Here is a 15,504-nt window from a genome sequence, read left to right on the forward strand (position 1 = left end):
TGACTTTCGTATCACATGACAAGCTCATGACTCGTCTGACATTTTGTCTGAATACCGGAAACATTTTGCGTATTTTGGCACTAGTGTCAAATCTATTTGAATTGCAAATTAACTCTGGTATCAGCTGGTGACACGTGGGAAGAATTTATGCGAATTGCTTCGCTCATTACACGTTGTTTCTGCACGAAAACTAACTCCAAAATGATCAGTTTAGAATTTTCGAACCACATCAAGACCTTCGACTACAAAAGTCAACGAAGCGAAATAGAACGCGAGGCGATCGAAAAGGTAATTGCGGGGCAATCGCTGTTTCCTTTGTTCGAAAACCACCGTTTGACCTTTGAGGAACGAAAGCAGCTTTTGAAGACAAAACTCGGGTATCCACACAAAGGGGAAGAAAGCAGTCTTTTTCTATTGGCTGTTGTGTGTGGTCACGTGGATTTGGCCAAAAATCTTATTGAAGAGAAGCTTGTTGACATTGAAGAGCGAGGAACAGTTTTAGTTGGTGTCTATAAAGATGACAATGTGAAGACCTGTTGTTTTGGCTATGAGATTGGCGAAGACGTGACCCCTTTGTGGTGTGCCGCCGCATGGTGTAAACTTGACCTTGTTAAGCTTCTTGTGAGCTATGGGGCGAATATCAACCACAAATCAAGAGTTGGTTCCAGCCCGCTATTCATGGCATGTGAACATTTCCATTCAAACAGAGCACGTCAAGTACTTCTTGGGAAACCGGATGTGCCCCACCAGCTTGAACTTGTGAAGTACCTTGTGGAAAATGGAGCTGACGTTAAGGAAGCTGGTCGACATGGCAACACTCCTCTGATGGCAGCAGCCTTGTCTGGATTTAAGGACCCATCGCTGGTAATGTACCTACTAGATAAAGGTGCAGACGCTAATGCTAAGAATTCCCATGGTTCTACCGCACTGCATTTTGCCACAGAAAAGGGATGTTTGGGAACGGTAAAGGAGTTAGTTAAGCATGGAGCTCGGCTAGAAGCAGTTGATGCAGAGGGGCTGACCCCCCTGCAGCGAGCATGCTGTGGATGTCACGATGATGTTGTTGAGTGGATAATTTCACAACCTGATTGTAGTAGAGAGCAGAAGATTGATGCACTGGATCTTCTTGGTGCATCCCATGCAACACTTATTTACATAGAAGACATTGAGTATCCCAGCGAAGGACAGAGTGAGGAAGAGGACAGTGATGATGTTGATAACACACCTATCCAGCAAGGATACCAACTAATGTTGAGAGCAATGAAAGAGCGTTTTAGCCCTCCTGCAAATATTGTAAAGCAAAACGTGAAGCCCCCTTTGGCTCTTTACAATAATCAAGTGGAAAGTCAAGGCATTGAAGAACTTGAGGCACTGAGTACCAACAATGAAGCCATTCGCACGGAGGGTTTCATTATCAGAGATAGAGTCCTTGGAGGTCTTCACTCATCAGAAATCCTCCAACCACTTTTACACAAAGCCGTGGTTTTAGCCCATAAGGGTGACCTTAAGAAGGCGGCTACCTTCTATAGCCACGCCTTGTCATTCAAGTTGATATCTTCTCTTGAAAGCAGAGAAATCCTGAGAAGATTCCTTGAGCACCTTGCAGGCATGATTGAAACCAAGGCCCAGTTGAAGATTGCCGAACTTGAGCCAGCCTATCAGTTTATATTGGCTTGGCTTGCGCATGTGGCACAGAAAAGAGAAGAGCAAGGTGTTTCTCACTTTGAACTTCAAGAACGTGAATGGGCTTTTGATCGTGATCTACTTCTGGCTTTTTATTTCATCTGTATCTTGTGCAATGTGGATGTTGACAGTGATGAAGAAGCCAAGAAGAAGTCTGACATGATCAAAGATATGGTGGATCTGAACTTGCGGAACTCGCTTGGCTCTGACCTGTTTCATCTAGCAGTCTGGGATTCGATTATCGAAGTTCACAACAAAGTCTCCATCAAAGGAATATTCAAAGTGCCCAACAAAAAAGTCCTGGAAATTCTTCTACAATGTGGAGCAAACATCAACTCACAGGACAGGGCAGGAAATACCCCCCTTCATGTTCTTGTAGCAGTCAACTCGTCATTGGCTATCGTTCCAGAAGATTTCAAAGAAAATTGTGGAAAGGAGTACATCGACTGGTTCCTTCAAAATGGTGCAAAATTAGATGTAAAAAATTCAGCAGGAGAAAAGCCAGTTGATGTGGCAGTGTCTGAAGTTACAAAAGGAATTCTGCAAAAATTGTAAAACAAAGGCTGTTATATTCATTTTGAGTTGTCAATTTCATGTACAAGTGAACGTGTACACAACACAGAGGTGTCAATAGATTTGCTATATGTACATGTACATTTTACAGAAGCAAAGGGAATGACTTTTAGATTTGTTAACATGTATGTTGAGGCCTTCCAAGGGGTAAAAAGCGGCAAGCGACAAGACCCGAAATACTTAGGCAACACAGGAACATTTTAACAGTGACAAACGCCATCATTTTGGCACTGAAATGCGACAATGCAACAGCAACACAATAGCAGGAAAAATGACAGCGACTTTTACAGCTGTTGGCTAGGCAACATAAGTTCTCAGAAACATGTGACATTGCGACACGGCTTATCCCCTTGGAAAGCCTTGATGTTAGCTGAAGCCCCCTGGAGAGGGAGGATGTAGTACATTGTAAATGGGGGAACCCTAGGGGCCAGCGGTACGCAATGGTTTATGTGTACTACTGGCTACCCCCAGTAGTAAATATGCTGGGGGTAATCCCATCCACAAGTAGGAGTGGGGTTACTCCAAGCACAAAATTTGCTGGTATCATTTACCTAGATGAAAAGAGGCGCTGCAAGGGTAGTTTACCTTAAAGAGTCTTACCAAAGAACACAACATAACAAATGGTGACTCCAGTCGAGGCTCAAACCTGTGCACTGTTCAAGCCAGAGTCCAGCACTTATGGAAATGTACTGAGTTTAGCTCATTTAAGGGTTTTAAAATATGTTTTTTTTTATGCACCACTTTCTACAGGGTGTTATCTAAGTGTATTTGTATTTTATCATTATTTTCTGTTGCTTAGAAAACACTTAGACATTGATCTTAATTATGCAGTATCTCATACAGAGTTCAGTACAAATATTAATACTGGTAACTTAATAACAGAACTTAAGCTACATGTATGATGACTTGAGCCTTGCCCAAAACAATGGTGGTTGGAGTTCCTTGCAAAATTTATTTCGATCATCCCATCATGTTCATAAAGGAGCTCCTCCCCTCCCCCCCCCCCACCCTCCAATGATCAGCCTCAAAGGGATTTTAGAAGCAAACTTTGGATGGTTTCTTGTTGCTTGTCAGTCCATGCTGGGAATTTGACATCATCGCATTTTTCCAAAATTTCAAGAAATAGTAATTGTGTACATTTTTTGTGTGTTTATGGGCGGAGAAGCACTACAGGTCCAATATCAAGCAAAAAAAATCCAGATTTAAGTAGGACAATTTTAATTTTAATGTTAAAACATTTTTATCAAGGGACACTAGGCAATTCCAAGCAGACAAGATTGCCCCATCTTGCCTGCTCAGGTAGCCACACATGGCAAGCCATTATAATGATGTAGGTTGCTTTCAGCCTACATGTAGTCCCCAAGCATTATCATCTAAGCAGAGCCTGAACTCTATTATGAACGGTAATATCACGGAAGAGGATTTGCAGACTTTGAATGGTCATCCAAAAACAAGGAAGAATTCCCTGGGGACTAAGCTGGTTCTTAGGTGATGATACTTCTAAAACAACTGGATTTCCAATAAAGAGGTTATCAAAAGGTAATAAACAAACCCACATATGAACAAATAAATAACAGTACGCTATGATGGGCTATTTTTATAAAGATAAAAAAATTGTAAGTGTTAGAAATGTAGACAACTAAATTTCATTAGCTATTTTGAAGTAATGTATGGTATGTTTGTGACATTAGAGATGAGGAGATTTATACAAAAGACATATTAGGTATAACGTGTAATGTAACATGAAATGTCAAATGTGTGTTATGTGACCTTAAAAAGGTTAAGTCTGTCTCCGAGCCATGAGGCCCATACAGCCAGAGCTTATCCCAGTTTCCATAGCATTAAGCGACTGAGAGTATTGCTACCCCCCCTGGATGGGATGCCAGTCCATCGCAGGGATTACCCCCCCCCCCCCAACAGTAAATTCGACGGTACCCATTTATACACCTGGGTGGAGAGAGGCACTATGAGAGTAAAGTGTCTTGCCCAAGAACACAACGCAGCGCCCCGGCCAGTCCTCGAACCCAGGCCGTTCGACTCGGAGTCGAGCGCGCTAACCATTAGGCCACCGCGCCTCCCACAACTACCTTAGCAGCAAACTATTTTGAAAAAGATCAATTTTCCAAACCCCCCTCCTAATGCAATGTTGGAATATTGGGCTTATTAGAAAAGCAATCAATCAACATTGCATTGGGGAGGGGGAGAGAGGGGGGAGGGGGGAAGGGAGGTTAATGACAAAGACCATTTGTTGGCAAAAGGTTAATTTATTGTTCTAGACTATTGGCCAGGATTGCAACTACCCATGCACCCCAGCCCTTCCCTCTCGCCCACAGCATTAATGATTTTGTCAAGAATCAATTACTCTTAGTACCCCTGGGTGGAACAAATTGCCTTAGGAATTAAGTGTCTAGCCAAGGACACAACACGGATTCCAAACAGGGCTCGATTCAACCCAGATCCCTATTATTAAATGTCCAAGTCACTAGCCATAAGGCCAGCATGTCTACCACAGTCACATTCAGAGAACTGTCTCATAAGCCGACCAGACGGACGGTGCTGCTCTGATCCCCTGGGACGACAGCAACTGACCCAGGGTCTGAAGAGTGAAGTCTCACGGTCCAGAGCACCAAAAGGCAGATTCTTTCTTGGAAAAAAAACCCGCAGAGAACAGATGGCCCAAGATCCAGGCAAGAGCAAAAGGAAATAGTTCACAGTGAAGTTTGGGAAGCGCCCCAGGGAAATGCAGCAGACTTTAAACTTTCAATAAAGGGGAAAATTTTAATTACGCTTTGCAATCCATCAAGAGCAACCCCAGTTGTAATTGTGACTTTTATAATTCGGCACCACGCTTGTTTTTCTTAAACTCTTGCGAGCGCTGACTGTCGTGGTGCATTTGAACAAAAAAGCTTGCGAAAACTACTCACGCACTTTAAAACACTGGTCATCATGAATTACATACAAATTACAGCGTTTAGGTCATACATTCTATTCGAATATAAATACCAGGCAAATCGCTGCGTAGTAATCATAAAATTTTCACGCCTACTTTTTTAAAAAGGCCCAATAATACGGGCAACATTTTCTTTCAGCTTGTCCCGCAGCATTGTTGTTGCATTGCAAGTTGTAAAGTGTTATTGCGCGCATTACCATCCGTGTTGCAAGTCGCGGCAACATGTTACGCGCAGTAGACATGAGTTCAACGTTGTTGCAACATGTTGCCACTTTGCTGTCATGTCGTGTCTTTTCCCGCGAAAGTTTTTTTTATTTTTTTTTTTTTTTTATATCCTTTTTTTTTTTTTTTTTTCCCAATTTTTCCCCTTTTTTTTTTTTTTTTTTTTTTTTTTTTTTTTTTTTTTTTTTTTTGGATTAGGGATTTTGGGGCGGGCGGGAAATGGAGAATTTTCCCTTGCAATACCACCTGCAAAACACTTTACAACTTGCAGTGTAAAAATGTTGCGAGACAAGTTAATAAGAAAAATATTACTAAAAAAAGCGATTTGTAACTAATCTAAGAAGTCTAAAAAAAGTTTAAAAGATGTTATAAAACGTATAAGAAAAAAGATTGACGTATTACGGGCGTTTACTAAGCATGGGCCCCCCAGCGAAAAAAAAAAAAAAAATATATTTTCAAATTTTTTAATTAAAATTTAAAATAAAAAAAAAGATTTATCATTTCAAATCAGGACCTTCACTTCCCTTGAAATCATGGAACACTTCCTGTTTAATTAATTTTACTAATTCATTTCTAACAAAACCTTTCTGTTTCTATGCTTACCACTTCAACTAACTCACAACCCACGAAATAGAAAATCCCCTATTTTGCTCCGACGCGTTGCTAACGTCTCGAAACGTCAGCTTTTCCAAATGCGCTAAGGCGGTTAATTTACTTATGAAACTTCCAGCTAATAATCTACTAAGTGTTTTCGTCAATCACCCGCCGAAGCAGCGCATCTTAGTTTCTTTAATTAAAAACTAATTACTTTGTCCGTTCGAAAGAAGCGCGCGCTATCTCCAATAATGAACGAAAACTCAATTGTTACGTCAAATGCAAGCGAAAATTGTGCGGAAAGTTGAAAGCATACGTTTTGCAAGCGACTTGCTAGCTGCAATTTTCGCGATCAGCAGATTCAGTAATTTGTACCGACCGGTAGCCTGAGACACAAGCGAAATGGATCCTAATGTTCTGTTGGCTGATTTATTAATGGATGCTGTCGTTGAAACTGAATCGGAATCGAAGTCAAGTTATTCACCTGAAAAAGTAGAAAGCACTGCGGACCAACTGCAACGACAGTTAGACGAACTGGAGAGACGAGTCGACAAGTACGTGCGATGACTTAGACAATATTGATGAGATTTGCAGGCAGGCACGAGCAGATGTGAGAAGATTTGAGCAGAAAGCCCAAGCGGAAAGAGAGATAGCGAGAAAGGATGCACAAATACAAGCCAAGCTGTTCTCAGAGCTCACAGAGATGAAAGAAAAGATGAAAAGAATGGAAAACAAAAACGAGGCCGCGGAGGCGCCGCCAGACGAGAAAATGCCTGACGCAGCGACAAGAAATGCACTACGTTATACAACAGGAGCTCGAGTTTGTCGATTTCTCAAGATCGGCGTATTATGGTGCTTGACGCTGTAGCAGCCTATGGGTTGTTTAAGTTAACCCGGCCACACCTTTTCTAAAACAACTTTGATAACAATATACACCGTAAATTTAAGATAGTAAGCCCTAATCCCCCGCAAAAATCTTTTTATCCCCGCCTAATCGTGAGACACAAAAATCCCGTCAAACATAATTTCCCACACCCCAGAACACACCATCCTTTAAGATGTATCTCCCCCCAAGTCTTGTACACAAAAACCCCTTCGATAAAATTCATCCAACTTCCACTTCCCTCAACGCAAACCTCCCCGTCTCCCAATCTCAAATTCCCAAAGTACCACATCCCCCTTCCCCTCTAGCTTCACCCCAAATCTCCCTGTATCATCTTTTCCTCTTACACCCCACTTTTGTTTGTCTTCCTTTCCTCCTCCCTTCCCCCTCCCTTTCCCCTTTCTACCCCTTCATATTTCCCGTACAACTCCCGAACACCCCCTCTACCCCTCTCCAACTCCGCCTAGAACTCCCCTACATCCCTTCCATTTCCCTTTAACTCTCACCACCTTCCCGACTCGCCTCTCACGTTTTTTCCCAAACCCTCCCTACCCTCCCTACCTCTCGTACCCTCGAAAAAAACTAAGCCTGGGGCTGGCTATCGGAATTTTACGGTGTATGTCTTATCAGATTCGATTATATTTACCAATCTTTTATCATTGTCCTAAACTATATAACTATATCAAACAAAACTGGAACCTTTTTATTATTGTTAACAAAAAGAAAGCAAAACAAAAGAAAGAGACAGGAAAGACAGAGAGAAAACACTGTATCGTTAAAATAGTTCTGTTAGTTACACTAATACTGTTACTCTACTTGCATTACTGTACCTAAAAACAGGAATCTTGCCATACTGTACTGTGCAAGTTAAAGAACAAGATAATTGTAAACTAAAAAAGGAGTTTAAAAAGAGTGCCAATAAATATTGGATTACATTCCATTATGAAAATGCTTGGTGTATATAGACGTGTCTTTGATCCAGCCATTCGGGTTAGGTGGCGAGCGCTAGTTGAATACCTATGTTCCACAAGGAACGGTAGAGTATTAAGTAAGTTGTCGAACTATTCAGTTAAATTAAAGCTTTCCCGAATTTCTCTTGGAAACCTAACTCATTTTTTTCAAGCGGAAGATCAGAGACTTAAATGAGTGGTCAGAATTTAAGTGCCGGGAAATAAAGCAAAATTAAAATTACCGAAATAAAAGTTGACGAAGACGATTAAGTAAGTTTCGATCTATTCAGTTAGATTAACGCTTCCCCGCATTTTGCTTGAAAACTCACCTAATATTTTTCAAGCCGTATAACAGAGAATTACATGAGTTGTCTGAATTAAAGTGCTGAAAAATAAAGCAAGATTAAAATTACCCATTGATTTTCAGCTTCGAGGCCCTACATGACACTGTAATTGTACGTACCCTACTAAATTTTTTAAGTTCGTTCTAATCTTTGTTTTTTTAATACCACTTTTAGAATGAATTTTTGTACATGTACCTCAAAACAATTAATGATTATTTTGACAGTTGTCCTTCTTGGTAATTTTGCTAACTAACTTCTTTAACAAGAACCCTTTATTCAATCAATGCACGCTTCTGTTCCTCTAAGATTCGGTTTAGCGCAACCAAGTCCTTCGCCATGGCAACGCATTCGCTTTTCAGTCCCTGCAGCTCATACTTCATTTCAGCTGACACATTATGCGAAATACGTCTGATATGTTCCGCCTCGTTCACAATCGCTTCCAGACTCCTCTTTGGAGATCGTAGATCACGGTAGCGGCCAACCGTGTTCATTCGCACCAGGTTTTCAGCTTCCCCGCTCGACATCCAGTTAGTGGTCTCGATAAGGCTTGCAGTGATATCATCTTTTAGCTCTTGTAATTCGCCGATTGCGCGTCTTGCACTTCTGGTATTGACGCTCGAAAGATAATCTGTGGCATCGTCGAGAGCATCCAGTACGACCCATAGTTGTTTTCTCCATTTTACAAAAGAACGAAAGTTCTCCTCTTTTGATAACTGTCGCTTTTTCACCCTTGCTCGATCTCGACCTTTTTTATGAACGCTTTCCAGCACACTGTCCTCGATAGATTTTAGTTTGCACGATAGCTTGTCGCGGTGACGGAGTTCATTTTCACGGCTTCTATGAGACAAATGTAGCAATTCGTTGGTTCGATTAAGTCTTCTATGAAGATTTTCTATCTGAGAGTAAACGGTATCTTGCGCAGGCATGCACGACTCGCAAGCAAACGCCATCCTCAGTTCATTTATTAAAAGCAGGTGAAAATTTTCGTTTTCTATGTAGCAATTTTTGTAATGACCGCAATCTCGTTAATGATCAGTCATTGGGCTGAAATACCCAGTTAAATGGAACAACACAAACGAAAGCTATGTATTTTTAATTGAAGTCCGCAGGTGAAAGATAAAAGATTGTTACACTGAATCTAAAAACATGTTAGAAAAAAAAACTATGCTTGGGCATAGCTTATTGCAGATACAGCGAATACAGTATTAAAGGGTTTACCAACATATGTATAATAAGCTGATATGACTGGAATTTATTAATAATGTTTGAAAAAAAAAAATCAATGGTATTTTTCCTGAACTTAAATTAGCTTTAATTTTATTGTTTAAAAAGACAAAACTGTTTTGCCCAATTACAAGCTGTTCTAATCTGGAAAAGTTAAGTAATTGTCAGGGTGTTTTGGGCAACAAGCTCTCCAATTTATTTTAATATGTATGCATATCTATCATAAAAACTTGAATTGAAACAGTTATATTGAGAACTGTACGAGCAAATAATTGTTGTTGCCCTTGACCAAAAAGTGCAAAAGAAAATAATCGCCAATTGGGATAACGTGATTTCCCTAATTATAAATTTTAAATGGAGTTATTGTATCATTTGTAGGAGCAATAAACTATTTCACGAAATATTATAATTGGAATTGACCTGTAAAATAGCTGTCTCATTAATTTTCATATGTACTTGTAAAAACGGAAAATGATTCTAATCTCGACTTTAACACATTTTATAAAACAGAATCTAGTAATGAAGCGAGAAAGCTTTTATTACAACATGCTGGTAAACATGTACAAGAGACGGAATAATATTTCCGAAAATATATAATTGCCAACAGTATGTGCAAACATTTTACAATTCCGTTTCTGTTTCCCGATTCTCTGAAGCTCGACTTGTCAGTTCTGAGAATATGTGTTTGCCAACACTGGACAAAAAAAATAATGACAAATCCTAGTTGATTATTTTCTTTATTTTCATCACTTTTTTCTTTGACACTCAGGTTCTGACAATGTGCTGCTAAGCTCAGGAGAATATAGCTGTTCGTCAATACTGTAACTTCTCCCACAGACTTCCAATCGATCTTGTAAGCGACTTGGTGCAAGTCTACGAGTGTAGCTGCTTGCGCATAAAAGCCGGTATTACATGCCGGCAGTGTTTTCAGTTTTACACGGATTGCTCTGTGTCAGCAAGTCAAAATCGACAATGAAAATTTGCAAACCGATGCATAGATATAATTTTGTTCTCTTCCAAGCAACTTACACACCAGGTCCGTAACCGCTTTGTGGCAAACCGAGGTCGTCAAGTTTTTTTTTTTTAACGAGGGGGAAAGTAATTATATAAACACACAGGAAGATAATTTATTCATGGACATTGCCTCAGTCATAATTATTTTGTGGCTACGGCCCTGCACACCTTAAATTTCCTGTACATAAGTAAAGTCCTCTTCCAGTTAGGCAGGGTATTTTAGGGATTCAATTTTCACAGCGCTGACATTTGTTTCCGTACAAACTAACTGGGCTTTACTGTACAAACTTGCCTTTCGGGCAACGTTGCACCCTGTTTGCAAACCTTTACATGTAAAATAGAGAAAAACTTGATTAATGAAGTGTTTTTCACTCAAGCGAAAGTCAAAATGAAGTCATCTTCGCAATATCGCATCGAGTTGCTCGAAAATTTCCTCCTCATTGAGTAACAAAGTTAATCCGTTTATCACAAACACGATACAGTAATTAAATTACTCCGCACTGGTCGCCTAGGACACCAATTTTCGTGTTAATTCCATCCTTTCCATGCATAAGTGTTCACGACTCCTTGCTCTCTCATCGATCCCGTTCGATTGCAGTCCGTTACTTTCTTGTGTCCGTCTTTAGTTAATCTATCCACCATTTTCCCTATCTCTTCACTTCCCATGTCCGACGTTTCCACTCTGCTTCGTCTATCGATTGCCGATTGTTTCCGCTCAGAGCGATTTGACCAGTCTGGTTCGTATAGCCGGTCGACCATTTGCCGTATTTTACCTCCAGATAATTTCTGGTATCCCATGAGAAAGTCTGGATCGCGTTCTTTGGGATGTGTTATGGTCCCCCAAGGTTTTTTCGCCATCTTCCTTTCAGTTGAAAAATCCAATTTTCATTTAAATAAAAGCGCTTACGTGTGTCACCATATCAAAAGGAAAACTAAACAATATACCGGGTAGAATTATAAAGTAAGCCGAGAGATTTACTTAATTTGCATAAGAAAAATACCCAGGCAGGTCCTAATGACCTCTCCATTCTTGTTTTGTTTTGCGTTATTATTAGTTATTTTATAGCTTGCGCCGAATGCAGTCTGTTTGTTCCTGTGCTGGATTTATTTTTCATTTAGATGCGACTCTTAAAATCGTCTGCTTGTTAGTTGTGTCTAAAAGTATTATGTACAAGAGAATTAAAGCGCCGCAAAACAGCTCAATATTTACATTGTGAAATGTTTAATAATTAACACGACTAAGATGGCTCACACATACAGTCATACGCCAAATTGTCTTTGCTTTTTAAACAGTAGTGATAAGTGTCTGCGAATTACAACAAAGTCTTACGCAATTGCGAAATTAAAAATGTAGACAGGGCATTTTTAAAACATCGGCGACTGTCAATTATTCAAAAGAAAGAGTTTTAAAGTTCTTACTTGCGCGCGTGTATAGCAACCTAGTTAATAAATTAATACGTTACATATTAATGTTTTCTGCGTTCATATCATGGGCTCTCCTCTCCACAAAGTATGGCTTGATGATTACAACCATTCCATGCATACGAATTAAGCACGGCGCCCCATTCCTTTTTGTAGCGATGAACTCGTTGAGTATCTGGTGTTTTCTCTAAGTTTGTTTCTTTGTGCGCTAACCTAGCAACCACTAAGTTGATATCATCTTTGGATAGCTGTCGCTTTTCGATCGCAGGCCTCGGTCGCTTCGTTACTTCTTTTGGTGCAGTCTTTGGTCTACTTAATCTTTCTACCATGCTTTCAACTTCATCTTCACTCAGCTTCTGGTAGCCCAATTCGAACGGAGGTTTTGTTATTGTTCCCCATGGCTGCGAAGTCATGATGTCAATATGGCGAGCGGAGTTCAAATCTCCTCGTGTTTTGTGGTCAAGATCGATGCTTAAATGCCCAAAGGCTTATATCACATCTGTGTAAAGGATCAACAGACGTTGGGAAAATACAATCAGATGCGTAAAATATCCTGAAACGTCCACCAAAGCTCTTGATTCGGTCTTGATGATGCTTTCGATATGGCTAAAACCTCGAACACTCGACTAATTCGTTCCCAGGGCTTTCTCGGTCATTCTGCTAAGTTCTTCAGTTGCAAGTAACCTCTTATATGAAAAGAGGCTGAAAGCGTGAAGCTAAGTGACGAATGTTTCTTTTTCTTTGATTACCTTACCCTTCTGTCTTTTATTTATGTACTGAGAGAAAACAGGATGTCGAGATATCGATCCTATTTTTTTGTAACCATGCAAGAACCACTCTAACAAACAGGAGCAAATGGTAGCTGGACCTTGGTCGGAAGAACAGGATCAGCAATAGACTTAAAAAACAAACTCTAAAATGCAGGGCTGATCAAACTGCTCAAAACTGATGTTAAATATTTAATATTGGTTCAAAAAAATGTAAAACATCAGTTTTCAAAAGTTTATTTCTTTTGTGAGTCGATCTGATCTGGGCCAGGTTTTATGAATCCCTTCCTTCTGACCCGCTTCTAGTTTTAATTTGTCGATCCCCCCTTTGTGAAGGTTCGAACAATCTGGGGTGCAGGGTTTTATCTGACTCGCGCGTAGCCATAGCGACTAGTCTGGCCCCAGTTGTTCGAAGGGTGGATAACGCTATCCCTTGACAACAAATCATGAGTTAACAACGAATTTTGCAATGGCATCTGCTAGTTTTGTTCTCAGCGAATGTAGACTCCTTTTCCGTAAGGATAAGTACATTTTCAATGACTACGAACTGACCTTTTAAGTATAAACGGGTAAGTACCAGCTTTTTTTTTTCGGTGATCGCGCAAAGCCTGGGAGCGTGGAACAATTCAGAGGCCCTTAGCCGAGCACGCCTAGGGCCTAGCAGGCTGTTTGAGTAAGAAACGACCGAAAAGACCGCTGTACCTCTCAGCTGATATGCGGACACTAGTTTGGGACGGGCCTCTTGCTTCAACCCGTTCAAAACAAAGTGAAGCCATGTTAAAATACAACCACACAAGACATCCCTTCACATTTTTATTAGACATATCCATGTTCAAGAAGTTTAGTTTTGTATCTAAAGCTAGTGTCTGTTAATTCTCAATGCCTTCAGTCTTGTTTTACTTAGAACAACCGCCGTCAACTGATTCAAGACTAATCCACTAATCAGTAAAATACCCAAAGCTTAGCATTTCAAACGACCCACTACCCCTTTCTCTGCTAAATCATAAATCCTTCTTACAAAACTGGCGTTGTTTTTCTCGACTAACGAATACTTATCTAGAGCTAAGGTACATCTTTTTTAAAATAGGAAATTATTTTTATATGAGTAAAAACAAAACAATAAAAAGTTATCGTTATCCTTATAATCGCCATTATTATCATCTTTGTCGTCGTCATCATAATTTTTTTGTTTTTGTTGTTGCTGTTATTGTTCGAGCTAGTGGTGGGATATAACTGATAGTTGAGAATTGGTCAAAATTTTAAATTTTAAATTAATTAAGGAGGCTCAAAACAGTTTTCAGTACTTTCCAGCTCTCATACTTTGATGGGTCAGTGCTACAATCATTTATCAGTTACCATTACAAAAATGGTATCAAACGAATACCCAATCATCGACTCGTTTTTTAGCGTTAAGCACTTGAGAAGAAAATTAAGGGTGTTTTTTTATAGGTTATACCGTTGCTATATTAACCACTGACGTCATTAAAATGACCACAAGTTGTTCAGCAACGACTGGGCATTTGTTAAATACTATTTTTGTAGTGGTAACTGATAAATGTTTGTAGCACTGACCCATCAAAGTATGAGAGCTCGAAAGTAGTGAAAACTGTTTTGAGCCTCCTTAAACTAAGAAATAACGCCAACATTTACTGATAGCTAAAAAACTGGGCTGAAATTTTAACCAACAGCTGAGAAATAGCCGGCTCACTGAGGTTCCAACAAGCCATCTATACCTTAAATTTTGCGGTTATTTTTAAGCCCCACCCCGTTCTCTTTTTCCTTACTAAGGTTAACATTATCAAACTTCCATTCCTTATAGCAGTCGGGGGAATAAGAGCCAGTTTTGGCAGATCTTCGTCGAAGCACTCGAAGTTATTTTATCGAATCAAAAACTAGTGCGAGCACTCAAAATTACGACACGTTGCTTAGCAAATTCTGGGACGAACAAGACTGGCACTTATTCCGCCGGCTGATAGAAAGTTAGGAAACTATAAGGGACTCTGTAAAGTGCGGATACGGACGGCGGATGCGGACGGCGGATGGCGGACGGCGGACGGCGGACGACGGACGGCGGATGGCAAAAAAAAAAATTCAATAAATAAAATAAAATTCAAAAAAATAAAAAAATTAAAAATAATTAAAATTATTTTTTCTCAAAGGGTTCTTCTGATTGGTTCACAGCGCGGGCAAGGTTCTCCTATCTCTTCCCACAAGCCACGGTAACGCTTTCGTGAGTTTCATTTCGCGGCGAGACGAACGAACCCATGACAGTTTTGCTCTCCAAAATCGATGTAGTTGCTCACAAACCGATTTTTGAAAGGGAAAATAAGCAGTGGAATTGAAGGCCTTGAAGTTCTCCAAAAGGCGAGTATTCATTCTCCATATTGACAAAGTGAAGTTATAGTTTTATGACCGTGGTTTGTCAATCGTTGTTTGTGTATTCGCACTGATTTCACGCCATTGCGGTTAACTGCAAGTCGGCGCTTTACAGACTCGATTTATCCTTTCAAACGCCTTGCTTCTCTGCTACTTTTCTCCAAACTCGAATACTACTTATCGTCATTCAAGAAAATGAGATGCTTTATTTAAAAACAGTCAAATTAATTCTCGGAATATTGTGCCTTGTGCAGGCGACCGAAGTACATAAGCTTATTTCAGCTTCATTCAAGTTTCCCTTTGCAAACTATTTATCAAAACAAAATACTGTGGAAATCAACATTGACGTTTTTGACTCGTTAAATACAAATCCCAGCCTGCAAATAAATATATATACTACCATTTTCATTTTTGGAGCGACCGTGAAAGGCAAACTTTTTTTGCGTTTTCTCACGTGTAAAACATTCAAGTTTGTCTAGACAAACTGTCGCGTTTTACAAGT

The 15,504-nt window shown here is 39.9% G+C and overlaps 3 protein-coding genes across 3 annotated transcripts; 1 reads left to right on the top strand and 2 right to left on the bottom strand.

Moving 5' to 3' along the window:
* Window positions 1-20: 20 nt before the first annotated feature.
* LOC144654441 (protein fem-1 homolog B-like) lies at window positions 21-4,021 on the top strand. Its single transcript, XM_078514598.1, has one exon. The coding sequence runs from the start codon at window positions 148-150 to the stop codon at window positions 2,236-2,238; it is 2,091 nt and encodes a 696-aa protein (XP_078370724.1). The 5' UTR covers window positions 21-147; the 3' UTR covers window positions 2,239-4,021.
* Window positions 4,022-7,281: 3,260 nt separating this feature from the next.
* On the bottom strand, window positions 7,282-9,149 carry LOC144644705 (uncharacterized). Its single transcript, XM_078504233.1, has one exon. It carries the CDS (start codon window positions 9,147-9,149, stop codon window positions 8,472-8,474), a length of 678 nt encoding a protein of 225 aa, XP_078360359.1. The 3' UTR covers window positions 7,282-8,471.
* A 994-nt stretch (window positions 9,150-10,143) lies between these two features.
* On the bottom strand, window positions 10,144-12,474 carry LOC144653996 (uncharacterized). Its single transcript, XM_078514125.1, has one exon. The coding sequence runs from the start codon at window positions 12,270-12,272 to the stop codon at window positions 11,925-11,927; it is 348 nt and encodes a 115-aa protein (XP_078370251.1). The 5' UTR covers window positions 12,273-12,474; the 3' UTR covers window positions 10,144-11,924.
* Between the last annotated feature and the right edge of the window lie 3,030 nt (window positions 12,475-15,504).

The sequence above is a fragment of the Oculina patagonica genome, chromosome 1, assembly GCF_052425735.1.
Source record: "Oculina patagonica isolate OP01 chromosome 1, crgOcupat, whole genome shotgun sequence".
Taxonomy (NCBI): Eukaryota; Metazoa; Cnidaria; class Anthozoa; order Scleractinia; family Oculinidae; genus Oculina; species Oculina patagonica.

Bases quoted from the DNA above. Each gene is read 5' to 3' on its own strand.
- LOC144653996 (XM_078514125.1), bottom strand. From the start codon at position 12,272: ATGACTTCGCAGCCATGGGGAACAATAACAAAACCTCCGTTCGAATTG.
- LOC144654441 (XM_078514598.1), top strand. From the start codon at position 148: ATGCGAATTGCTTCGCTCATTACACGTTGTTTCTGCACGAAAACTAAC.
- LOC144644705 (XM_078504233.1), bottom strand. From the start codon at position 9,149: ATGGCGTTTGCTTGCGAGTCGTGCATGCCTGCGCAAGATACCGTTTAC.